Source organism: Cherax quadricarinatus, unplaced genomic scaffold (assembly GCF_038502225.1).
Source record: "Cherax quadricarinatus isolate ZL_2023a unplaced genomic scaffold, ASM3850222v1 Contig2383, whole genome shotgun sequence".
In the NCBI taxonomy this organism is placed as follows: domain Eukaryota; kingdom Metazoa; phylum Arthropoda; class Malacostraca; order Decapoda; family Parastacidae; genus Cherax; species Cherax quadricarinatus.
This window is the reverse complement of record NW_027197409.1, coordinates 1-26,500: the sequence shown is the minus strand read 5'-3', so window position 1 is coordinate 26,500 and position 26,500 is coordinate 1. Positions and strand designations below refer to the sequence as shown.

The 26,500-nt window shown below is 40.6% G+C and overlaps 1 protein-coding gene across 1 annotated transcript in view; it reads left to right on the top strand.

The window, feature by feature from the left end:
* The window catches only part of LOC138851844 (axoneme-associated protein mst101(2)-like), a gene marked incomplete at its 3' end in the record, with an annotated part of 54,539 nt that extends 28,289 nt beyond the window's left edge, over positions 1-26,250 (top strand). Inside the window, exons 5-8 of the mRNA XM_070081341.1 lie at positions 5,492-6,442; positions 8,703-8,825; positions 25,815-25,943; positions 26,122-26,250. Of these exons, the coding sequence (XP_069937442.1) occupies positions 5,492-6,442; positions 8,703-8,825; positions 25,815-25,943; positions 26,122-26,250 (1,332 nt within the window). The remainder of the gene's footprint in view (positions 1-5,491; positions 6,443-8,702; positions 8,826-25,814; positions 25,944-26,121) is intronic.
* Positions 26,251-26,500: the final 250 nt, after the last annotated feature.

The window sequence follows — 26,500 nt, the reverse complement described above, 5'->3', positions numbered from 1 at the left end:
TAGCAGGCGAGAAGATGAAAAGGTAGAGATAGAAAGAGGTGGGAGTTTCAAAGGGTAAATCCGCAAAAGAACTAGAGATGGGGTGACCCTAGAAGATATGGCACAGAGGAGCTGGTAGGAAGGGGAACCGTCAAGGTTGGAGGTCTCCTAGCTACTCGAGAACAAGGGACACGAAGAAGATTCCCCTGAAGGTGGAGCTGAGGGACAGCCATAGCATAAGTAAGGCTTTTACTCTCCTTAAGACAACTGATTTCTTGTTCATTAAGATAGACCTAATATCGGCGGGAAACAGAAGGATGAGGTTCATTGCAATTGAGACAAGTGGGGGGAAGACTGCAAGATGTATCGGGAAGATCCATGGCACCACAGACTGGGCATTCCACCACAGATCTGCAGTATTTAGTGGGGTGTCTGAAGCGCCAGCAATTTTGACACTGTTGGGGAGTAGGGACCACTTTATGGGCCTCTAGGCGATGGCCTGCGATATAAAGGAAGGACGAGAGTTCACAGCAGTCAAAGGTTAAGTGGACGATTTTACTGGGAAAGCATCTCCGCCCACAAGTGGGCAGGACATGTGTATCTACTTTGAGAATTGGACGGCCCTGAAAGGCTAATTGCTCCAAAATTTCGCCACCACAAGGCAGAAAATCATACTGTACAATGGTACACGGTAAAATTACTTTACCACTGCAAGAACCGAGAGTAGTGAGCTTGTGAACTGTGATAGGAACGTTATCAATGGAAGAAAGATGAACTGTAACGATATGTGCACCACTTCAAAGAGCTTGAAAGGATATGTTTTGGCCAACGTGTCATAAAACAGCTTTACCAATACTATGGTCTGATTAATAATCAGTTGGAGTTGTCGACTGTAGGGAAAAGCATTACAGTCCACTGTATACTTGTATACATGGTGTGTAGGGAAAGTGGGTATTGCGTAGGTCGTTTCTGGGTGAAATGAGCAGACATTGAAGAACCGTCATCAGCAAATGGTTTGGAACGTTTAGGCGTACTTCCGTGGGCAGCCCGACCTGTTGCACTGTATTTGGGGAAGCCAGATGCATAGTTAAAGGCATGCAAGAGGCAGAGGCACTAGAAGAAATGGGAGGAGCCTCAGTACTTGGAGGAGGTAACGAAGCATCACCAGCAGAAGGTACAGGGGTATGGGAAAAGTCTGGAGAATGGTCCATTAACGAAGCTGGGTCAGCACAGAATGCAGTAACAAAAAGGGACCTTGGAGGAGAAAGGTTATTACAGAACAAAGACTCCATGATGGTGGTACTTCTTTCTTATTATTATTTTAAAGAAAAAAAGAAAGAAGGAAAAACTAAAAAGGGGCAGAAGAGGGGCAGTCACTAGAAGGCCTGAAAGGGGTGTAAGTTCCCCCTCTCATCCCAGAGGGCCCCGAGAGCGCTAGCAGTGCAAATGTAGCGTGGGACCTGTGCCATACCCTACCCTTCACGCCAGTAAACCAGCGCTTCAGGTTAGCAACCTCACATCTATCGAACCACCTCAGTGGACAAAAGAGAGGATGGTTGGAAACCCGCCACAAAGCATACCTCCTGCCACCTCCCAGAACCGACAGGCAGCCTCTGGAGGCACGCTTGTCACCTGCAGAACACCCCGCCCCACCTCTCGGATATCCAAGAAGGGAGCAGGGTGCCTCCAGATTATCCAGATTCCACGGCAAACTACATCATACCCTAGGAATCTCACTGAGCGGGATGAACCCCTGCAAACTTCCCCCACCTAGAAACCGTAATGCCATAGGAGAGGACACCAGAGGCTACAAACGGGGCAGGGGAAGCTAGGGTTGGGAGGGGAGAGGAAAGGGAAAAAAGGGAGGATGGAGAGGATGGGATAGGGAAGGGAGGATTGAGGAAAGAGACCAGAGGGTCTAATTCCTCAGACCAAGAGCCTCTTTGCCACGTCAAGGAGCATCCCTTGAAGAGGAATTGAATTTTCAACAGCCGAGTTTTAGCTCCTGTGTCGGCCATCAAAAATATAATCCCTGGTATTTTTGACCCCAGGTCATTCTGGTTATTCCGTACCTGAACTTGAAACATTGTATAATGTTTGCTTCTGCACTTTCTTGTATATAGGTGTGAGTGTGTTTGTGAGTGTGTGTATGTATATGAGTGTATATGTATGTATGCATGTATATGTGTTAGAATATACGTTTCCATACGTGTGTGTGTGTGTGTGTGTGTGTGTGTGTGTGTGTGTGTGTGTGTGTGTGTGTGTGTGTGTGTGTGTGTGTGTGTGTGTGTGTGTATGTGTGTGTGTGTGTATGTGTGTGTGTGTGTGTATGTGTGTGTGTGTGTGTGTGTGTGGGTGTGTGTGTGTGTGTGTGTGTGTGTGTGTGTGTGTGTGCGTGTGTACACACCTAGTTGAGGTTGCAGAGGACGAGTCCTAGCTCCTGGCCCCGTCTCTTCACTGGTCGTTACTAGGTCACTCTACCTGAACCGAGAGCTTTATCATACCTCTGCATAAAGCTATGTATGGATCCTGCCTCCATTACATCGCTTCCTGACAACTCTGTGGCTGAAGAAATACTTCCTAACATCCTTGTGATTCGTCTGTGTCTTCAACTTCCAGCTGTGTCCTCTTGTTGCTGTGTCCCATCTCTGAATCATCCTGTCTTTGTCCACCTTGTCAATTCCTCTCAGTATTTTGTATATCGTTATCATGTCCCCCGTATCTCTCCTGTCATCCAGTGTCGTCAGGTTGATTTCCTTTAACCTCTCCTCGTAGGACATACCCCTTAGCTCTGGGACTAGTCTTGTTGCAAACCTTTGCACTTTCTCTAGTTTCTTTTAGTGCTTGGCTAGGTGTGGGTTCCAAACTGGTGCCGCATACTCCAATATGGGCCTAACGTAGACGGTGTACAGGATCCTGAACGATTCCTTATTAAGATGTCGGAATACTGTTCTGAGGTTTGCTAAGCGCCCATATGCTGCAGCAGTTATTTGGTTGATGTACCCCTCAGGAGATGTGCCTGGTGTTATACTCACCACAAGGTCTTTTTCCTTGAGTAAGGTTTGCAGTCTCTGGCCCTCTAGACTGTACTCCATCTGCGGTCTTCTTTGCCCTTCCCAATCTTCATGACTTTGCACTTGGTGGGGTTGAACTCCAGGAGCCAATTGCTGGACCAGGTCTGCAGCCTGTACAGATCCCTTTGTAGTTCTGCCTGGTCTTCGATCGAATGAATTCTTCTCATCAACTTCATGTCATCTGCAAACAGGGACACGTCGGAGTCTGTTCCTTCCGTCATGTCGTTCACAAATACCAGAAACAGCACTGGTCCTAGGACTGACCCCTGTGGGACCCCGCTGGTCACAGGTACTCTGACACCTCGCCATGTACCATGACTCGCTACTGTCTTCTTGACAAGTATTCCCTGATCCATTGTAGTGCCTTCCCTGTTATCCCTGCCTGGTCCTCCAGTTTTTGCACTAATCTCTTGTGTGGAACTGTGTCTAACGCCTTCTTGCAGTCCAAGAAAATGCAATCCACTCTCTCTCTTGTCTTGCTGCTGTCACTCTGTCACAAGTGCTCACTCTGACACCTCGCCATGTACCATGACTCGCTGCTGTCTTCTTGACAAGTATTCCCTGATCCATTGTAGTGCCTTCCCTGTTATCCCTGCCTGGTCCTCCACTTTTTGCACTAATCTCTTGTGTGGAACTGTGTCTAACACCTTCTTGCAGTCCATGAAAATGCAATCCCCTCTCTCTCTTGTCTTGCTGCTGTCACTCTGTCATAGAACTCCAGTAGGTTTGTGACACAGGATTTCCCGTCCCTGAAACCATGTTGGCTGCTGTTGATCAGATCATTCCTTTCTAGGTGTTCCACCACTCTTCTCCTGATAATTTTCTCCATGATTTTGCATGCTATACATGTCAGTGACACTGGTCTGGAGTTTAGTGCTTCATGTCTGTCTTCTTTTTTAAAGATTGGTACTACATTTGCTCTCTTCCATGCCTCAGGCAATCTCCCTGTTTCAATAGATGTATTGAATATTGTTGTTAGGGGTACACATAGCGCCTCTGCTCCCTCTCTCAGGACCCATGGGGAGATGTTATCTGGCCCCATTGCCTTTGAGGTATCTAGCTCACTCAGAAGCCTCTTCACTTCTTCCTCGGTTGTGAGCACTGTGTCCAGCACTTGGTGGTGTGCCCCACCTCTCTGTCTTTCTGGAACCCCTTCTGTCTCCTCTGTGAACACTTCTTTGAATCTCTTGTTGAGTTCCTCACATACTTCATGGTCATTTCTTGTTGTCTCTCCTCCTTCCTTCCTTAGCCTGATTACCTGGTCATTGATTGTTGTTTTCCTCCTTGATGTGGCTGTATAACAGTTTCGGGTCAGAATTGGCTTTCGCTACTATGTCGTTTTCATATTGTCGTTGGGCCTCCCTTCTTATCTGTGCATATTCGTTTCTGGCTCTACGACTGCTCTCCTTATTCTCCTGGGTCCTTTGCCTTCTATATTTCTTCCATTCCCTAGCACACTTGGTTTTTGTCTCCCTGCACCTTTGGGTGAACCATGGGCTCATCCTATCTTTTTCATTATTCCTGTTACCCTTGGGTACAAACCTCTCCGCAGCCTCCTTGCATATTGTTGCTACATATTACATCATCTCATTAACTGGCTTCCCTGCCAGTTCTCTGTCTCACTGAACCCCGTTCAGGAAGTTCCTCATTCCCGTGTAGTCCCCTTTCTTGCAGTTTGGCTTCATTCATCCTGGCCTTCCTGCTTCCCCCTCCACTTGTAGCTCTACTGTGTGTTCGAAGCTTAAAACCACATGATCGCTGGCCCCAAGGGGTCTTTCATATGTGATGTCCTCGATATCTGCACTACTCATGGTTAATACTAAGTCCAGTCTTGCTGGTTCATCCTCTCCTCTCTCTCATGTAGTGTCCCTTACGTGTTGGTACATGAAGTTTTCCAGTACCACCTCCATCATCTTAGCCCTCCATGTATCTTGGCCCCCATGTGGCTTCAAGTTCTCCCAATCGATCTCCTTGTGGTTAAAGTCACCCATGATCAAGAGCTTTGCAATGCTTGCATGAGCTCTTCTGGCCACTGCAGCCAGTGTGTCAACCATCGCTCTATTGCTCTCGTCGTACTCTTGCCTTGGCCTCCTGCTGTTCTGTGGTGGGTTATACATAGCGTTCCCACTATGTAATCACTTTCTTCTACGCTGTCTCCTCTCTCCAGCTCATCAAAATTCCATCGGTTTTGTGTGTGTGTATGTGTGCGTGCTTGTGTGTGTGTGTGTGTGTGTGTGTGTGTGTGTGTGTGTGTGTGTGTGTGTGTGTGTGTGTGTGTGTGTGTGTGTGTGTGTGGGGTTGCATGCAACTTGCATTTCAATCATCTTTATAAAGTATGAAACTGATTCTAAAATTGTTATTAAACATCAATGTAATTACAATAGCCATGAGAGTATAAGTATTATTATCGTAATTTTGACTCTATTTTTTTTCCTCAGAGACGAGAGCAAGAGAGAAACAACGTAACGTTGCTGGTGACTCTGTCAACACTGCTGACACTGCAGTCTTGCACAAGGAACGTCAGTTAAACGATGATAAACGTCAAGGAAGAAAAAAAGAGAACGTGTTTAAGAAAAAGAAGATAGGGAGACAAGTTGATAAGAAGAGGAAGAACGAGAGAAAATCCAAAGAAAATATTGAAGGTCACAGGGGGAAAGGAAAGAGAAAAATAAAAAATCTTTCAAGAGAAAGTCTTCAATATGACGGAAAAGAAAAAATAAATGGGGAAACGAAAACAGAAAAAGATCATCTTCTGAAGAGAAAGAAACAGAAAATTAAAAATAAATCGAGGAAAAGAAAGCATAATGACGAAAAAGAAAAGAAAGGCAAGAATATCAATTCAAGAATAGTTCAAAGTCCAATTGTAAAGAAATCAAAGATAAATATGCAAAATGATGAAAAGGAAGGAAAAGGCATCGGGAAGAAATCAAGGGAAGGTCCTCATCGACGTGTAAAGGGAAGGAAAGAAGGAACAGTTTCATGGAAAAGTCAGGAACGTGATGGAGACAGGAGGGAGAGAGACAAACCCAAAGTTAATAAAAGTGAACTTCGTAATACAAATAGCAAAAGAAAGGGAGAAAAGAAAAGAGAAAATAACAAACATCGAGAAGGAAAAGACATAATGAACAAAAATAAAAGTTTAATTAAAAAGAAACATAATAGAAAAGCTGATAACCAAGTTGAAAAAGAAAAGAGGAAAAATAATTTTTACGACAAACAAGACAACAGGAAAATAGACAAAGGACCAGTAAACGATAAACGTCATAAAGGAAATGATAGAAAGAAAATACGTAATAAGGGTGTGATAAAGATGAAAACACACAGAGGAGAGAGCAAACGGATGAGGGAAAATTTAAGAAAGAAGGTCCGAGGAAGTAAAGAGAATGACGGTAAGAAATTAACTTGGCAGTTTTTGTAGTGTTTGTAACTACTGCTGGTGGAACTTGTGTTGTTATTTTGTGTTACTACTGTGTAACTACTGCTGGTGGAACTTGTGTTGTTATTTTGTGTTACTACTGTGTAACTACTGCTGGTGGAACTTGTGTTGTTATTTTGTGTTACTACTGTGTAGTGTTTGTAACTACTGCTGGTGGAACTTGTGTTGCTATTTTGTGTTACTACTGTGTAGTGTTTGTAACTACTGCTGGTGGAACTTGTGTTGTTATTTTGTGTTACTACTGTGTAGTGTTTGTAACTACTGCTGGTGGAACTTGTGTTGTTATTTTGTGTTACTACTGTGTAGTGTTTGTAACTACTGCTGGTGGAACTTGTGTTGTTATTTTGTGTTACTACTGTGTAGTGTTTGTAACTACTGCTGGTGGAACTTGTGTTATTTTGTGTTACTACTGTGTAACAACTGCTGGTGGAACTTGTGTTGTTATTTTGTGTTACTACTGTGTAACAACTGCTGGTGGAACTTGTGTTATTTTGTGTTACTACTGTGTAACAACTGCTGGTGGAACTTGTGTTATTTTGTGTTACTACTGTGTAACAACTGCTGGTGGAACTTGTGTTATTTTGTGTTACCACTGTGTAACAACTGCTGGTGGAAGTTGTGTTGTTTTGTGTTACTACTGTGTAGTGTTTCCAACTACTGCTGGTGGAATCTGTATTGTTATCATCTGTTATTCCTGTGTAGTGTTTGCTATTATTGTTTTTAGTATCTGAATTGATGTGTTCTGTCTGCTGGTACTGTTGTTGGTACCTGAAATGTTGTGTAGCTTCTGTTACTATTGTTGTTGGTGACTGAAGTATTATGCAGTGTCTTTTGTTACTATTGTTGGTTCGTGAAGTGTTGTGTAGTGCTTCTTGCTTCGTTCACTGTGTAATCTCTATTGCTGTTACTTGAAGTGTTTAAAGTCTGTTGTTACTCCTGCTGCTACTGAATATTTGTATAGTGTCTGCTGCCACTATTGTTGCTACCTGAAGTATTATGTAGACACTGTTGTTGGCAAGTGAAATGCCATGAAATGTTTGCCGCTGCCGTTGTTCCTTCTCGATATTTTGTCTACTGACTGCTGTTATTACTTTAAATGCTAATCAGTGTCTGTTGCTACTTTCTCCTGAAATGAAATTATGTATATTGTCTACTAGATAAGTTGTGTAGTGTCTGTTGTAACTGTTGATTCATCCTGTTTAATGCTGTCTCATCAGTGGCTGTAATTACTTCTATTCTAGTTCATGAATTAAGCTTTGAGTATTGTCTATTTTTATTACCTGAAACATCATATACTAATTATTAAGATAATTCCACTCATTATTTTCATTGTTACTCTGTTGAGATACTGTATAAGATCTATTGCTTGTTCTTAATGTATTACCTTATTGTTGTTCTTACTAATGATAAATTGAATATTTGCTATTGCTTGTCACTGATGAAGAAATATAAAACATGTCGGTAATTCCACCAACATTATTACAAATATGAAATAGGTGTTATTATATATGTTTCAAGAACTGTACCTCTAAATACTATGTAGATGTTTTTTCTCTCGTACATTATTTCCTAAAAGGAGAAACTGTTTCTGTGAGGTAGAGAAAAGTTTACATTTCTCCATCAGTGTCTGCTGAGTAGGAAGGATAATTAATTGTGTATTTGTTCCTGGGTGTCAGTGCTGCTGAAGAAGGATGACCTGGACACACGGAAAGGATCGGACTATACTGGTGGACAAAAGGGAAAAAGTAAGAAAATATCCTTAATTTTTTAAATTATGTTGTCTCACTAATCATATATAATATTTTTTAAAATAAACTTGAAAAGATGAATGGAAATATATTTCAGATATTATCTAAAGTCGTAAGTGGCATTTTACCTAATTACATACCAAAGAAACGAACTATAATTCTTAAATATGGACTGGAGAAAACTCTCAATAGACTTAAACTGAACTAAGATCTTAATATAGTATTGTATCCTTTATAACCAGTGAGAGATTCACCTGTCGGTGATAATACCTTGACATAAACGGAACTAAGATCTTAATAAGTCAGTAATATATCATTTACATAGAGTGAGAGATTTACCTGTCAGTGAACACACCTTGACGCGCCATTGATAACTATTAGATCCTTATTTAAGAAAATAATTATTGAATGCCCTCCATTAATTAGAATATATCATGGATTTATTTGTTTGGTATAACTTTACAGAGTGTTCTCCCAAGAAGAAGTGCGAAGTTGAGAAGGGAACTTGCAAGAAAAAATGTTTGGATGGAGAGAGAGAAGTGTACAAAGGTTGCAAAGGGAAGCGATGCAAATGTTGCGTGCATTCAGGTGAGTACTTAAAATTGCAGGTGATTTATAGTGCTGCGTACTCTAAGAAGAGTACAAGCAGTGAACAAGCTGTGCGCTCAGATGACTATCAGTATATGCAGTCTACATGTAAGCTCTCAGGAGAGCACAAGTATAGGTTTATATGTGTGCTTTCATGAGAATATGAATGTAAGAAATGTACAAGTTGTGTGTTCTCAGGAAAGTACAGGTGTTAGCAATGTACGTGTTTGCTGTCATGAGAGTGCAAGTACAACCAGAGCCCATGTTTGTGTTCTCAAGAGAGTACAAGCCTTGTAACTTTTGCTAACAGGTAAGTATAAGATATAGCATCCAACGTGAGTGATGTCAAGAGAGTACAAATACATGTTACCCTGCAGTTGATCAGTTACATATCATTCCCCTTTACTGTACTACTAGTTATACAAGAAATACTTAAAATACTTTCGTCTTCTATCTTTCAGCATTTGTAACACATTTTTATTACCTGTTCTGTGTACTTGTTGAAAGTGTTCAGCTTGATACTTGTGCTTCTATGTCTCCTTGCATTAAAATACGCTTTAAATTATTTAACTCGGTGTAATTCACCAAGTCTGTCTCTGTATACTAATTCTCATCATCCCAGTTTCTGCATAGCAAACCTGATAAGATTTTGTATTACACGATCCAGGATCATGATCCTGGATCATATGAACTTTTACTACCTAGAATCGTGGATCAATATATATATATATATATATATATATATATATATATATATATATATATATATATATATATATATATATATATATATATATATATATATATATATATATATACCTGTATACCTGGTAAAGTGTATGGTAGAGTTATTATTGAATGAATTAAGGGTAAGACGGAGAATAGGATAGCAGATGAACAAGGAGGCTTTAGGAAAGGTAGGGGGTGTGTGGACCAGGTGTTTACAGTGAAACATATACGTGAACAGTATTTAGATAAGGCTAAAGAGGTCTTTGTGGCATTTATGGATTTGGAAAAGGCGTATGACAGGGTGGATAGGGGGGCAATGTGGCAGATGTTGCAAGTGTATGGTGTAGGAGGTAGGTTACTGAAAGCAGTGAAGAGCTTTTACGAGGATAGTGAGGCTCAAGTTAGAGTATGTAGGAAAGAGGGAAATTATTTCCCAGTAAAAGTAGGCCTTAGACAAGGATGTGTGATGTCACCGTGGTTGTTTAATATATTTATAGATGGGGTTGTAAGAGAAGTAAATGCGAGGGTCTTGGCAAGAGGCGTGGAGTTAAAAGATAAAGAATCACACACAAAGTGGGAGTTGTCACAGCTGCTCTTTGCTGATGACACTGTGCTCTTGGGAGATTCTGAAGAGAAGTTGCAGAGATTGGTGGATGAATTTGGTAGGGTGTGCAAAAGAAGAAAATTAAAGGTGAATAAAGGAAAGAGTAAGGTTATGAGGATAACAAAAAGATTAGGTGATGAAAGATTGAATATCAGATTGGAGGGAGAGAGTATGGAGGAGGTGAATGTATTCAGATATTTGGGAGTGGACGTGTCAGCGGATGGGTCTATGAAAGATGAGGTGAATCATAGAATTGATGAGGGGAAAAGAGTGAGTGGTGCACTTAGGAGTCTGTGGAGACAAAGAACTTTGTCCTTGGAGGCAAAGAGGGGAATGTATGAGAGTATAGTTTTACCAACGCTCTTATATGGGTGTGAAGCATGGGTGATGAATGTTGCAGCGAGGAGAAGGCTGGAGGCAGTGGAGATGTCATGTCTGAGGGCAATGTGTGGTGTGAATATAATGCAGAGAATTCGTAGTTTGGAAGTTAGGAGGAGGTGCGGGATTACCAAAACTGTTGTCCAGAGGGCTGAGGAAGGGTTGTTGAGGTGGTTCGGACATGTAGAGAGAATGGAGCGAAACAGAATGACTTCAAGAGTGTATCAGTCTGTAGTGGAAGGAAGGCGGGGTAGGGGTCGGCCTAGGAAAGGTTGGAGAGAGGGGGTAAAGGAGGTTTTGTGTGCGAGGGGCTTGGACTTCCAGCAGGCATGCATGAGCGTGTTTGATAGGAGTGAATGGAGACAAATGCTTTTTAATACTTGACGTACTGTTGGAGTGTGAGCAAAGTATCATTTATGAAGGGGTTCAGGGAAACCGGCAGGCCGGACTTGAGTCCTGGAGATGGGAAGTACAGTGCCTGCACTCTGAAGGAGGGGTGTTAATGTTGCAGTTTAAAAACTATAGTGTAAAGCACCCTTCTGGCAAGACAGTGATGGAGTGAATGATGGTGAAAGTTTTTCTTTTTCGGGCCACCCTGCCTTGGTGGGAATCGGCCAGTGTGATAATAAATAAATAAATATATATATATATATATATATATATATATATATATATATATATATATATATATATATATATATATATATATATATATATATATATATATATATATATATATATATGCAATAAGATCACAGTAAACAGGTGATTTTAGAATATGCAAAACAACCAGTGTGAAAGAATAGAGAAATTCCAAGCGCATTCGTGACTACTCACATTATCAAGGAGCAATAAAAGTAATGCATCAAAGGAAGGCATATAAAGGGCCTAGACCACACCTCACTATCACTTCCTACAACAAACCTTTTGATAAAGAATTCCCCCAAAATGCTGACGGATGTGTCTATAAAACTGCTTGTAAAATTTGCGATAAAGTTTATTACGGTCAAACTGGTAAAAGTCTCGAACTAAGATTAAAACAACATAAATATAGCATCAGAACTGGACAAGATTCCAATGCTCTATTTATTCATGTGAGAGATTTTAACCATCCAACTGATTTTCAAAAAGTTGAGAAAATTGTATCAAGCAAGTCCATGGTTGACAGGAATATAATTGAATCTTGTTTCAATAAAAACAGTTTTGACAATAATATCAATATTTCCTTTGGTTTATATAAATTAGATCCATTCATAATTAATAGAATTTGGGAAGAATTTAATAATACATTGGACAAATAATAAATTTTAAAATTCTTAATTCTTGGGTAGAATAGTTTGTTCTTGGCTTGTGTGAAGGACCTTTTTAGTTGGGCCAGCGGACCTGCTGCAGTGTTCCCTTTCTTATGAATCGCGCGTCAGGTGTTGCTTTGTTGTGGGATGTGATAGTGAGGTGTGGTCTAGACCATTTATATGGCTTTCTTTGATGCATTACTTTTATTGTTCCTTGATAATGTGAGTAGTCACGAAAGCGCTTGGAATTTCTCTATTCTTTCACACACACACACACACACACACACACATATATATATATATATATATATATATATATATATATATATATATATATGTATATATATATATATATATTATATATGTATATATATATATATATTATATATGTATATATATTTATATTTATATATAAATATATATATATATATATATATATATATATATATATATATATATATATATATATATATATATATATATATATATATATATATATATATATATATATATATATTTAGCAAGTCCTTTCTAAAATTTTCTCTTATACGATTAAAGATATATTTTTTTCATTAATGTTAATGTAAAAATTTGTAATTTTGCACCAAAAGAATCTTAGAAAACTTACCTAACCTTATTATAACAAGCGCAACTTATTTTAGCCTAATCCAACTAAATATATTTAAGATTCGTTGACAATAATTTAATAGTAAACAAACTCAGTGAAATGTGAAATATATTTTTATCGTTGGGTTCAGAATGATCTTTGCGAAATTATTGCATACACAAATTTTCGCTTGTCTTATATGGCAAGATGAGCGTTGCTATTTAAGCCAAGATCGCAAGTTTTACATATTCGGTACGATATATATATATATATATATATATATATATATATATATATATATATATATATATATATATATATATATATATATATATATATATATATATATATATATATATATATATATATCCGTTACCAAACTGCGGCAGGCCAGGATTCCACCCCACAACACATTGTCCTGCCTGAAGACGCCACACAATGTACATGTCACCATATCCGCCCAACAATCGATCCTACAAACAACATGAGCCCAGCGAAATGGGTTTGTTTCATGTTGTGATGGCACTTGTGGCAGTGGTTTCTCAAGGATTATTTTCAGCCTCATCCTGTTGGAATACCCGCCTCAACAAGAAGTCTATTTAGCAATGAAACAACGAAACAAGTGGATTTGAATCATTTACCAAACTGCGGGAGGCGAGGATTTGACCTCACGACACTTTGTCTCGCCTCAAAAGGCCACACAATGCAAATGTCACCTTATCTACTTCCCCAAATGCTTAATAAATTCACATTTAAGTTTCAATCAGAAGAAAACCTTTGGGGGTCATATAGCACCCGTAGAATGGGAGGCATTTTAAATGCGGCTTTAAGCACTACGGTGATAAAAATAATGTTCTTTATTTCTACAAGTACAAAATATGACTATTACAGACCTAGTTAACGTTATTAGCTTACTATATACAAAGTCCCTGGTTATGCAAAGCATTTAAGGCAATGTAGGTAAATCTTGTCTCCCCAGAATGAGTCCCACAATAGTCGAATAATGCTAAGGTAGCTATTTATTGCTAGGTGAACAGGAACAGTAGGTGCAGGAAACATGCCCAACGTTTCACCCGTGCAGGGTATCAGTAACAGACCCCTCAGTGTGCGAGTAGAAGATGCTGTCAACCACACCATGAGCAGTCCTTGGATTAAAAGCCCCTCACCAGCATCAAGGGTGAAGACCTGTTTGTGTGCTCTCTGTGAATCTGAACCTGTATGCCCTCTCTTGAGCAACTTAAGCAGCAGCTGAAAGAAGAGCTTAGGGTTGCTAAGCAGGAGATACGGCGATTAACGGAGGAGAACATAGGATTCGAAGTAATCCTCCTATTGTGAGTCCCCAGGTTAAGAGGGGAGCTTGGTCAGTGGCCGGGAAACATGAAACCAAGCTGAGGATCAAGAAGACTGTTGGAGAGGTATAAACAACGAGGACCCAGAAGACTACTGAGGAAACTTCCAACCCATTTTCGGTGCTACCTGACGAATGTGGGTGTTCTACTGGGAATGTCACAACGAGCACCAAGGAAGCATTGGCTGGCGTGAGTGAGACATCCCTAGAAACCCCAATGAAAACCATCGAGAACGTTTTGACGAATTCCACAAGCGAAGGTGTAGTGCTACCTAACGAATGTGAGTCGACTACTTGGAACATCACGAGGGACGACGCCACGGAAGGTAAAAACATTGTTGTTGTTGGGTATAGCCAGATTAGGTACATGGATATGGCATTATGCTTGAAGGACAGGAGTAGAAGGCAGAGAGTGTTTTCCTGGGGCTGGGATGAAGGATATTGTTAGCCATCTGGATGACATCATGAGAGGTAATGGGAGCAATCCTATTATCTGTCTCAGTGCTGGAGGCAACGATGTTGGCAGACGTAGGAGTGAGGACCTGATTAGCAGGTATAGGTCAGCAATAGAGATAATTAGGAAGAAGGGTGGGAACCCTGTCATATGTGGTATTTTGCCAAGGAGAGGAGTTGAAAATGAATGGTTGTCCAGAGCAATTGGTGTCAATTGCTGGCTGGACAAATACTGTAAGGAAAATGCGGTAACGTTTGTTGACAACTGGGACCTCTTCTACGGCAGAAATGACATGTATGCCAGGGATGGGGTTCACTTATCTAGGTCTGGGGTGGGAGCACTGGCCAACGCAGTTGGAGCTGTTAGGTCTTTAAACTAAGAATAGTTAGTGGTATGGGTTTTGGCGGGAAAACAGAGAAGTTGCAGTGTAGTAATATGAATACTAGGAGAACTAGTAATAGGCACAATGAGGTGGATGTTGGAAAGCCAGTGGCACTAATTGACAAGGACAGTAATAGGTTTAGTGGAATAACAGAAAGGAGCAGGAAGGGTAAAGAGAAAGGAGGGTCCTTAAATATATATTACACAAATGGTCGTAGTGCTAGGAATAAGATGGACTAGTTGAGACTAGTTGCTAGTGCAGGTAACACTGATGTATTTGCCTTAACTGAGACGTGGTTCAACATGAGAAATCGGGACATGCCTGCGGAATGTCACATTCAGGGTTTTAAATTGTTCCAAGTAGATAGAAGTATCGGGAAGGGGGGTGGGGTGGCATTGTATGTCCGAGATCGCTTGAACTATTGCATAAAAAACGGGTATTAAGTCTGAAATAACACATACAGAGTCTGTTTGGATAGAATTTTCAGAGTGGCATGAAAAATTTATTTTAGATGTGATATACCGTCCCCCAAACTTAGATAGGGATCAAGGGAGACTACTATGGGAGGAAATTGTTAGGGCCACAAGACACGATAATGTAGTAATTCTATGAGACTTTAACTTTAGTCATATTGATTGGAATTTCTTGAATGGGAATTTAGAATCATACGACTTCTTAGAAGCAGTTCAGGATTGTTTATTGAAGCAGTTTGTGACAGAAACTACAATGGGTAATAACCTGCTTGACTTAGTTCTGGCAAACAATGAATCCCTTGTTAATAATTTAGAAATTTCAGAGGAACTCTTTGCTAGAGACCACAAATCAATTACATTTAGTATTGAATGGAAGTACGATAGTAGGGATAACTCAGTAACAGTCCCAGATTTTAGCTTAGCAGATTACGATGGGCTTAGAGAACACTTATCATATGTTGACTGGGGTAACGAAGAGAGGTATCAATATGACAGTTTTCTGAACACTATACATGCTGCTCAAAGAACGTTTATCCCGTATAAAGAAATTAGATCAAACAGAAATGACCCAAAATGGATGAATAATAGGCTCAAATATCTACTAGAGCATAAGAAAGGAATTTATAGGCGTATCAAATGAGGTGAGGGTGACGAATGGTTTTGAAAACCGACAAGTTGAAGAATTGAGACACTTAAGCAACACATGGGAATCTTTATTGAAGAAACGTTTCGCTTAAGTGTCTCAATTCTTCAACTTGTCGGTTTTCAAAACCATTCGTCACTTCTGTCAGACACTGCAACATCATGGAATCTTGGTACAAAGACTTCAACGCTTGCCCAACCTTTGGACGACGACCTACTTACACTAGTGGCAGGTCCCACTGTGATCTCACCTCCTCCTGCTTCAACTCATCTCACCGCAGTATATAAGCCACCTCTCTGGCCCTATGCTGCACTTCCTACAAGAGTGATGGACTGAACACATCGATTCCAGGTTGAGGGACTGATTACCTCGAACTTCTACTCCACTTACCCATCTCTACTTTGTATTGGACTGATGAAGCCACTGTGTGGCGAAACGTTTCTTCAATAAAGATTTCCGAGTGTTGCTTAAGTGTCTCAATTCTTCAACTTGTCGGTTTTCAAAACAATTCGTCACAGCTTTATACATCATTAGTAAGGCCTCACCTAGATTATGCAACTCAATTCTGGTCTCCATATTACAGAATGGACATAAATTCGTCAGAAAACATTCAGCGTAGAATGACTAAAATTAATACATAGCATTAGAAATCTTCCTTATGAAGAAAGATTGAAGACTCTTAAGTTACATTCACTTGTTAGACGAAGAATGAGGGGAGACCTGATCGAAGTGTATAAGTATAAGATATGTATTAATAAAGGGGATATTAATAAGGTCTTGAGGATATCTCTCCAAGAGAGAACCCGCAGTAATGGATTTAAATTAGATATGTTTAGATTTAGAAAGGACATAGGAAACTATTGGTTTGGAAATAGGGTGGTTGATGAGTGGAACAGTCTACCTAGTTGGGTTATTGAGGCTAGGACTTTGGGTAGTTTCAAATTTAGGTTGGATAAGTACATGAGTGGGAGGGGTTGGATTCGATTGGGACTTGCACATTAGAGCTTATTTCTTGGGTAGCATTGAAAATTGGGTTGGAGAAATGTTTTGTTAGTGGGATGAATTGTAAAGGACCTGCCTAGTATGGGCCAACAGGCCTGCTGCAGTGTTCCTCCTTTCTTATGTTCTTATGAAATTAATGAAACAATTTAAAGTACTATATATATATATATATATATATATATATATATATATATATATATATATATATATATATATATATATATATATATATATATATATATATATATATACATATATATATATATATATATATATATATATATATATATATATATATATATATATATACATATATATATATATATGTATATATATTTAACAAACCGGCTGTATCCCACCAGGAGAAGGGGTTACTAGCCCCTTGCTCCCGGCATTTTAGTCGCCTCTTACAACATGCATGGCTTACGGAGGATGAATTCTGTTCCACTTCCCCATGGATATAAGAGGAAATAAACAAAAACAAGAACTAGAAAGAAAATAGAAGAAAACCCAGAGGGGTGTGTATGTATACGCTTGTACATGTATGTGTAGTGCGACCTAAGTGTAAGTAGAAGTAGCAAGACGTACCTGAAATCTTGCATGTTTATGAGACTAACAAAAGACACCAGCAATCCTACCATCTTGTAAAACAATTATAGGTTTCCGCCTACCAGTGACAATGCCCTCGTCTGCTACACGTCCCATTCCACCTGACCTTAGTATATAAGCGTCAAGCGCCTTACTTCTGCTTCAGAATCTCCACGACTATGGTGCTCTTCGCACCTACTCCTAGGTTGAGGGACTGATTACCTCATCTTCTCTATAGTCATACTGTCTCCAAGTTATGTCCTGGAATTTGTATTGATAAAGCCACTGGATGGCGAAACGTCTACAACAAAGATACCCAGATGTTGCACATGTGTCATAATTTCATCAATTACATGTTTCCGTTTTACACTCACTTGGCAGGACGGTAGTATCTCCCTGGGCGGTTACTGTCTACCAGTCTACTACCTATACCAACCTACTGCTCTGCAATTCTATATTAACCTATTTTTTTTTTTTTTAATTTTAGTTTATCAGATTGACAAAAAAAAAAAAAGCTAACTCGCAACCACGAAACTAAAAATTTGGACAGAAATTCTTAATAAAATAAATCAACATTTAAGGTTCGAAGCTGATCTAAAGATGTGTTAACGAGTTAGAACATAGTTTTAAAAATAGGTTAGATAAATACAGGAGTAGGTGTGGGTGGGTTTGAGTTGGACCTGACTTGCTGGTGTTACTGGGTCATAAGATGTGATCCTTCCTTAAGTGGAGGTGACTTACTTGGTGGGCCATTGGTCTAAGCCGGCGGTTGACAAGGACCTGCCCTTCATAGGCCAGTAGGCCTGCCGCAGTGTTCCTTCTTTGTGTTCTTAAAACAACTTGCTTAATAAAACTGGCAAACTGAAATTTACAGAGCTCAAAGTGAGCGACAAGCCGTGTTTTAATACAGCCTTTCAGAAAAGGGATTCTCTAGTAATTAACCTGGTTCCAACGATTTTATTTTTTTTAAATATTTCAGTAAAATTCCAAATTCGCACCTAATCCGACTAAACGTTGTCAATAGTAGTTTGAAGCCACTCAAAAGAAACATTAGTTAGTTTTTTTATTGAATAACTATAAATATCACTATTAATTATGAAAATTGGCAAACTGGGGCTTATGCCACCTTATGGCATGATGTGCCTTGTGGCCAAAAAAACGACACCAATGGTAAAAATTTGAAGCCAATTAGATGGTTCATTCTCTAGTTAAGGTGCGGATTTCAATGATTCCATTGTCTTAACTATTTTATTTGTCTGTACGAAACGAAACTTATTATCCTGTCCCTAAGATCAATCACTCGTTAAATACTGAAGCCATTCAGAAGAGGAAAAATGAAAATGATTAAACGTGATTGAACGAGAATAAGAATTTCCCACTATTTTACACATAAAATAGTTGGATATACGAGTACATATTTCATTTTTACTCTCCACCGTCGTCGTATTATATGCAACCATTTGTGAATGTTTGAAGCTCCGCCAATGAGGATTTTCAATGTTATCTGAGCCATTTATAGATGCTGGAAATTGGTTCAATCTTTGGCCAGGAGGCAAATGAACATACTACAATTTGATCCTTGTTACCGTATATAATTGTAAAAAATTTGAAGCTGTTTGTAACATGTAACACTATTCTTCTTACGAAGGACCTTTGCGAGCCTTGTCACATACCACAATCCAACTGGATACCCAAATAAGGGATTGCATTACTTGTCCTCACTACGATATGCAAGTATGTCAGTATCCAGGTCCACCTCCATATCCCTCTGAACGAGTTTGTCATATCACTCCATTTGAGGTGACAGGTGTAGATTACACTGGGCCAGTAATTTTAACCAAAACAGTTGACAAAGTTCCCATCAAGGTGTACATCTGTTTGTTCACCTGTGTTACGACTAGAGCAGTACATCTAGAAGTAGACACTGACATGACTGCTGAAACCTTTATCAAACTATTCAGAAAGTTTGCAGCCAGATGGGCATGTCCCAGAGTGAAGATTTCAGACAATGCAACGAACTTTGGTGCTGGTGCTGCTTATATTAGCAAGATCTTTGATCAACCAGAGGTATAAAAGATGCTGAATCAGCATAGTTGGAGATACATTCCTCCTAAATCTCCATGGCAAGGCAGGTTTTATGAAAGAATGATAGGCATCGTAAAGTGTTGTTTAAGGAAGACTCTTCATCGTCAGCGAATCGACTCAGAAGAATTCCATTCAGTTGTGACTGAAATAGAAAATAGTGTCAGCCCGTTTCTGCTCTGAGAGACTCAACCCTCTCAGAAAGGACAAATGACGTCTTGTTTCTTGATCAGCAGTATAATTTTTAACACATGTTCGTACCAGAGCGTCACAGTAGTCACGCCACTCCTTGCAAGAGACCAGTGTTGCAACCATAGTATGGGTTAATGAGAGAAAAGGACTCTCTTAGTAGGAAAATTAAAGAAATCCTTGCACCCACATCATTTACAAGTTGAGGCTATCATAAACTATCGTCTATGCCCAGACAAAAAGAAATCAACCATCTTGTGTTAACTACTTTTGCAGTGTTACAAGGAAGAGAAATTACGCTGAAATCAGCAGAGCCTTTGTAAGTGAGGGCGTGTAGGGGCGAAGCCATGGCAGGAGCAGCAGATTGATTTAAAACCTGACACAGACAACTCGTGCTTCACCCCAGAACAAAAATCAAAGACACTAGTGATTTGCATGTTTTTGTCATCAGTGACAATCTCAACATTTGTGACAGAACTGTGTTGTGACATTACCGCGACATAAAAGGCAAATACATTGGAGAACAGTGTAGTGTACAGTGTGTGTGTGTACTCGCCTATTTGCTCACCTATTTGAGGTTGCAGGGGTCGAGTCATAGCTCCTGGCCCCGCCTCTTCACTGATTGCTACTAGGTCCTCTCTCTCCCTGCTCCATGAGCTTTATCATACCTCGCCTTAAAACTATGTATGGTTCCCGCCTCCACTACGTCACTTTCTAGGCTATTCCACTGCCTGAGTACTCTATGACTGAAGAAATACTTCCTAACATCCCTTTGATTCATCTGAGGCTTCAACTTCCAATTGTGACCTCTTGTTTCTGTGTCCCATCTCCGGAACATCCCGTCTTTGTCCACCTTGTCTATTCCGCGCAGAATTTTATATGTCGTTATCATGTCTCCCCTGACCCTCCTGTCCTCCAGTGTCGTCAGGCCGATTTCCCTCAACCTTTCTTCGTAGGACAATCCCCTTACCTCTGGGACTAGTCTCGTTGCAAACCTTTGCACTTTCTCTAATTTCTTGAAGTGCTTGACCAGGTGTGGATTCCAAATTGGTGCTGCATACTCCAGTATAGGCCTAATGTAAATGGTATACAGAGTCTTGAACGATTCCTTACTGAGGTATCGGAACGTTATTCTTAGGTTTGCCAGACGCCCGTATGTTGCAGCAGTTATCTGATGTGCACCTCAGATGTGCTCGGTGTTGTACTCACCCCCAGATCTTTTTCCTTGAGTGAGGTTTGCAGTCTTTGGCAATCTAGACTATACTGTGTCTGCAGTCTTCTTTGCCCTTCCCCAATCTTCATGACTTTGCATTTGGCAGGGTTAAACTCAAGGAGCCAGTTGCTGGATCAGGCTTGTAGCCTGTCCAGGTTTGTAGTCCTGCCTGATCCTCGACCGATTTGATTCTTCTCATTAACTTCACATCATCTGCAAATAAAGTCACTTCTGAGTCTATCCCTTCTGTTATGTCATTCACATATACCAAAAATAGCACAGGTCCTACAACTGACCCCTGTGGAACCCCGCTTGTCACAGGCACCCACTCTGACACCTCATCACGTACCATGACTCATTGTTGCCTCCCTGTCAGGTATTCTCTGATCCATTGCAGTGTTTTTTCCTGTTATGTGTGCCTGATCCTCTAGCTTTTGCAGTAACCTCTTGTGAGGAACTGTGTCGAAGGCCTTCTTGCAGTCCAAGAAAATGCAGTCGATCCACCCCTCTCCCTCTTGTCTTACTTCTGTCACCTGATCATAAAACTCCAGTAGGTTTGTGACACAGGATTTTCCTTCCCTGAAACCGTGTTGGTTGTCGATTATACACTTGTTTCTTTCCAGGTGCTCCACCACTCTCCTCCTGATGATCTTCTCCATGACTTTGCAAACTATACACGTTAGTGACACAGGTCTGTAGTTATCTACAGGCTGCTAAAGCTGCATTGCAAGTACTGTATTCACCTATGCGTGGTTGTTTGGGTGTGGGTTTCGGGTTCCAATTAACCACCAAGCTGATTGTGAATGGTCCAACTCTCCTAGCACGATAAAGAATAGGCACTCAAGTACTCAATAAGGAATAGCAAGTGGTAATCTATGGAACAAGGCGAGTAAGTTACTATAAGCCTAGGTGGTAGTAAAAGCATAGAGGGCAGTATTGTAAATAGGTGTGAGTCAAGTCACAGGAGGGTAGGGGTCAGGCCACAAGAGGTTGTGGTCAGGTAAGGGACCACTGAGACTCCACATAACACTCCAACGCACAATTCCACCTACTTTTCAGACACTTAATAAACCCACACACACACACACACACACACACACACACACACACACACACACACACACACACACACACACACACACACACACACACACACACTCCCACATATACAGACTCACACATACACTTCCCCCTCCCCACCAACCTCTCACTCCTTCCCCTGATCCCTCCCCTCTTTCATCCACCCTCCTCCCCACCTCTCCCTCTCCCATTCTCCCCCCTTGCTTCTCCCTCCTTCTCACTCCCCATATTCCCCCCTAAATCCCCCTCCCCACACCTCTCCCATATAGCAACTGTCTACAGTTCCTCCTCTACCTCCCCCCGCACAATCGGACAAACACACAACAAACCTAAGACACAAAATTACGTAAGTTTTCCATTCTGAGGCAATCAAAATAAAAAAATGGGTTGCCAGAGAGCAGGAAGGAAAACCAAGGGACAGGAGGATGAATCTGCTAATGAAGATTGGGCAGCAGAGTTCATGAAAAGGGAACATGAATAGGAAAAGAAACTAGAAGAACTTAGCATGAGATTGGAAGAGAGGATAGATATGGAAAGCAAGAAGTGGGAAATGCAAGTCATAGCAGCAGAGGCTAGGATACAGAGCTTAGAAGAGGAACTGAAAAATCTAAAACAGCCTAAAGAACTAAAGAGCATTTTGAGAATGACATCAGAGACTGCTACCTCAGTCACAAACAAGGGGACTGTAGAAGCCCTATCAGAGAGGACTGTAGTAAATGAAAGAGCTAAGCTATATGTGGAGGCCCTAACAGACCACAGCAGAGCCCAGGGAAAGCCGAAAAGGGAAAATGACAGGCCACTGAGCCCAAGTATAATAGTGAAACTGAAGAAAGGAAAGCTGCAATGGAGGAAATTAAATTGAATCAGTGGATACATAAGGATATGCAGTGGAAGAATGAAAGGGAGAGGTCTGTCTTTGTGTACAGGGTCCAGGAAGTTGAAGGGGAAACATATGAAGCAAGAAAACAAGGGAAAAAATGTGTGTGTGTGTGTGTGTACTTGTGTGTGTGTGTGTGTGTACTTGTGTGTGTGTGTGTGTGTGTGTGTGTGTGTGTGTGTGTGTATGTGTGTTTGTGTATGTGTGTGTGTGTGTGTGTGTGTGTGTGTGTGTGTGTGTGTGTGTGTATGTGTGTGTGTGTGTGCGTGTGAGTGCTTGTGTGTGTATGTGTGTGTGTGCATGTGTTCATAATAATGAAGTTGAGTGTTAATGTTGATATTTTTAAGTACATATAATATTAATGTTTAAAAAAGGGGCATTTATTGGCTGTGCCCATATTATTAAAATGGCAGATATTGTACATGATGCAACTTACAGACATAGCTGACATATAATAAAAAGTCCCTGGTTAGCAGAGCATTCTGGCCAACATTGGCTAAATCTGACCACCAGGATGTGGCACAACAGTCGGCAAGCACCCATATACATACTAACTGTGAGGTAAACAAGGGCAGCTGGGATAAGGAAACATGCCGAGCATTTCACCCGTGCTGGTGAGACGAGATTGTTACCAACCAAGCCACGAACGAACCTAAGGCAGAGGAATGTGTGGTATAAAAATTCACCAACAAATTTATCACAGGAGACAAACCAGAAATTTTGACACAATTTATTGAGTAAACATTTCTGATTTCCCAACTCTTCCTGTAAACACAGGCAGTAAGTTCGAAATTTTTATACAGCACGATTAAAAATCTTTTCACGCAATAACTGTTAAATCTCTTGTTTTATTGATGGAAATAATACAATAAATATTTCTCCTGACGTGCAAAAAGAATGAATTGACAATATTTAAATATTATTGATCTATTAATGCATCATGGGAATATTTTGAGGAATTGTTAAATGTTGATGAAGATAGGGAAGCTGTGATTTCGTGTATAGGGCAAGGAGGAATAACATCTTGTAGGAGTGAGGAAGAGCCAGTTGTGAGTGTGGGGGAAGTTCGTGAGGCAGTAGGTAAAATGAAAGGGGGTAAGACAGCCGGGACTGATAGGATAAAGATAGAAATGTTAAAAGCAGGTGGGGATATAGTTTTGGAGTGGTTGGTGCAATTATTTAATAAATGTATGGAAGAGGGTAAGGTACCTAGGGATTGGCAGAGAACATGCATAGTTCCTTTGTATAAAGGCAAAGTGGACAAAAGAGAGTGCAAAAATTATAGGAGGATAAGTCTGTTGAGTATACCTGGTAAAGTGTATGGTAGAGTTATTATTGAAAGAATTAAGATTAAGACGGAGAATAGGATAGCAGATGAACAAGGAGGCTTTAGGAAAGGTAGGGGGTGTGTGGACCAGGTGTTTACAGTGAAATATATAAGTGAACAGTATTTAGATAAGGCTAAAGAGGTTTTCATGGCATTTATGGATTTGGAAAAGGCTTATGACAGGGTGGATAGTGGGGCAATGTGGCAGATGTTGCAGGTGTATGGTGTAGGAGGGAGGTTACTGAAAGCAGTGAAGAGTTTTTACGAGGATAGTGAGGCTCAAGTTAGAGTATGTAGGAAAGAGGGAAATTATTTCCCAGTAAAAGTAGGCCTTAGACAAGGATGTGTGATGTCACCGTGGTTGTTTAATATATTTATAGATGGGGTTGTAAGAGAAGTAAATACGAGGGTCTTGGCAAGAGGCTTGGAGTTAAAAGATAAAGAATCACACATAAAGTGAGAGTTGTCACAGTTGCTCTTTGCTGATGATGCTGTGCTCTTGGGAGATTCTGAAGAGAAGTTGCAGAGATTGGTGGATGAATTTGTAGGGTGTACAAAAGAAGAAAATTAAAAGTGAATACAGGAAAGAGTAAGGTTATGAGGATAACAGAAAGATTAGGTGATGAAAGATTGGATATCAGATTGGAGGGAGAGAGTATGGAGGAGGTGAATGTATTCAGATATTTAGGAGTGGACGTGTCAGCAGATGGGTCTATGAAAGATGAGGTGAATCATAGAAGTGATGTGGGAAAAAGGGTGAGTGGTGCACTTAGGAGTCTGTGGAGACAAAGAACTTTGTCTTTGGAGGCAAAGAGGGGAATGAATGAGAGTATAGTTTTACCAACGCTCTTATATGGGTGTGAAGCATGGGTGATTAATGTTGCAGCGAGGAGAAGGCTGGAGGCAGTGGAGATGTCATGTCTGAGAGCAATGTGTGGTGTGAATATAATGCAGAGAATTCGTAGTTTGGAAGTTAGGAGGAGGTGCGGGATTACCAAAACTGTTGTCCAGAGGGCTGAGGAAGGGTTGTTGAGGTGGTTCGGACATGTAGAGAGAATGGAGCGAAACAGAGTGACGTTAAGAGTGTATCAGTCTGTAGTGGAAGGAAGGCAGGGTAGGGGTCGGCCTAGGAAAGGTTGGAGGGAGGGGGTAAAGGAGGTTTTGTGTGCGAGGGGCTTGGACTTCCAGCAGGCATGCGTGAGCGTGTTTGATAGGAGTGAATGGAAACAAATGGTTTTTAATACTTGACGTGCTGTTGGAGTGTGAGCAAAGTAACATTTATGAAGGAATTCAGGGAAACCGGCAGGCCGGGCTTGAGTCCTGGAGATGGGAAGTACAGTGCCTGCACTCTGAAGGAGGGGTGTTAATGTTGCAGTTTAAAAACTGTAGTGTAAAGCACCCTTCTGGCAAGACAGTGATGGAGTGAATGATGGTGAAAGTTTTTCTTTTTCGGGCCACCCTGCCTTGGTGGGAATCGGCCAGTGTGATAATAAAAAATAAATTAATACATCATATGAGGAAATTCAGCACACCATTCCATATCATTTACGAAGGGTAAGGGTCTCTATGTTATTTTACATCAACACTAACATTCATAACAGACTCCGTACTACACTTTGCTCAGTCTTACATTGACGTGAACACTCCGTTAGTCTACTCACTTTACTTTTAAGCTTACATGAACACTGACATTATTCATATCAATTTTAATCTTTCAACAGAATGCATAAGGAAGGAAAAATGTAGGAAGAAAAATGGGGTATGCAAGATGAAGTGTGAGCCAGGAGAGCGTCAGATCAACAAGGGCTGTGATGGAGAACACTGCGTGTGCTGCGCTCCTCACTTGGAAGGTGAGTATGAGGATAACAAGCACAATTACTTGGATGACTGTGAGTGGTGTAGCCCCACCTGTAGTGTGTGTCATGTTAACAAGGGATGCGAGTAGACCATTTCTGGATCTCAAAAGTATTCTACAAGCCACATTAAAGATTATATCTACTAGTGTATATCATTTCAACCTACCAACAGGATGCGTAACGAAGAAAAAATGTAGGAAGGAAAATGGTACATGTAAGAGCAAGTGTGCATCAGGAGAGACTCAGCTCCACGAGGGCTGTGTGGGGAAGGACTGTGTCTGCTGCGCCCCACTAGTGGAAGGTGAGTACTAGTTTAACATTGGTTAATTACGTTGGGAACATCTGTGTGTGGCTTTTCCCCTTCCCCTCTCCCCACTACCAGCAAGGTAATATCAGGATAACGAGAGCTGTGTTGAGAAGAACGACCCCTGCTGCCTCCACACACCCACAAAATATGAGTAATTTTATCAATATCTTCTGAGTCAATGTACCCTGCGTCCGCACGTTTGTTCTCATGTGAAGATTTCCTTCTTGTTTCATATTTATTTTTC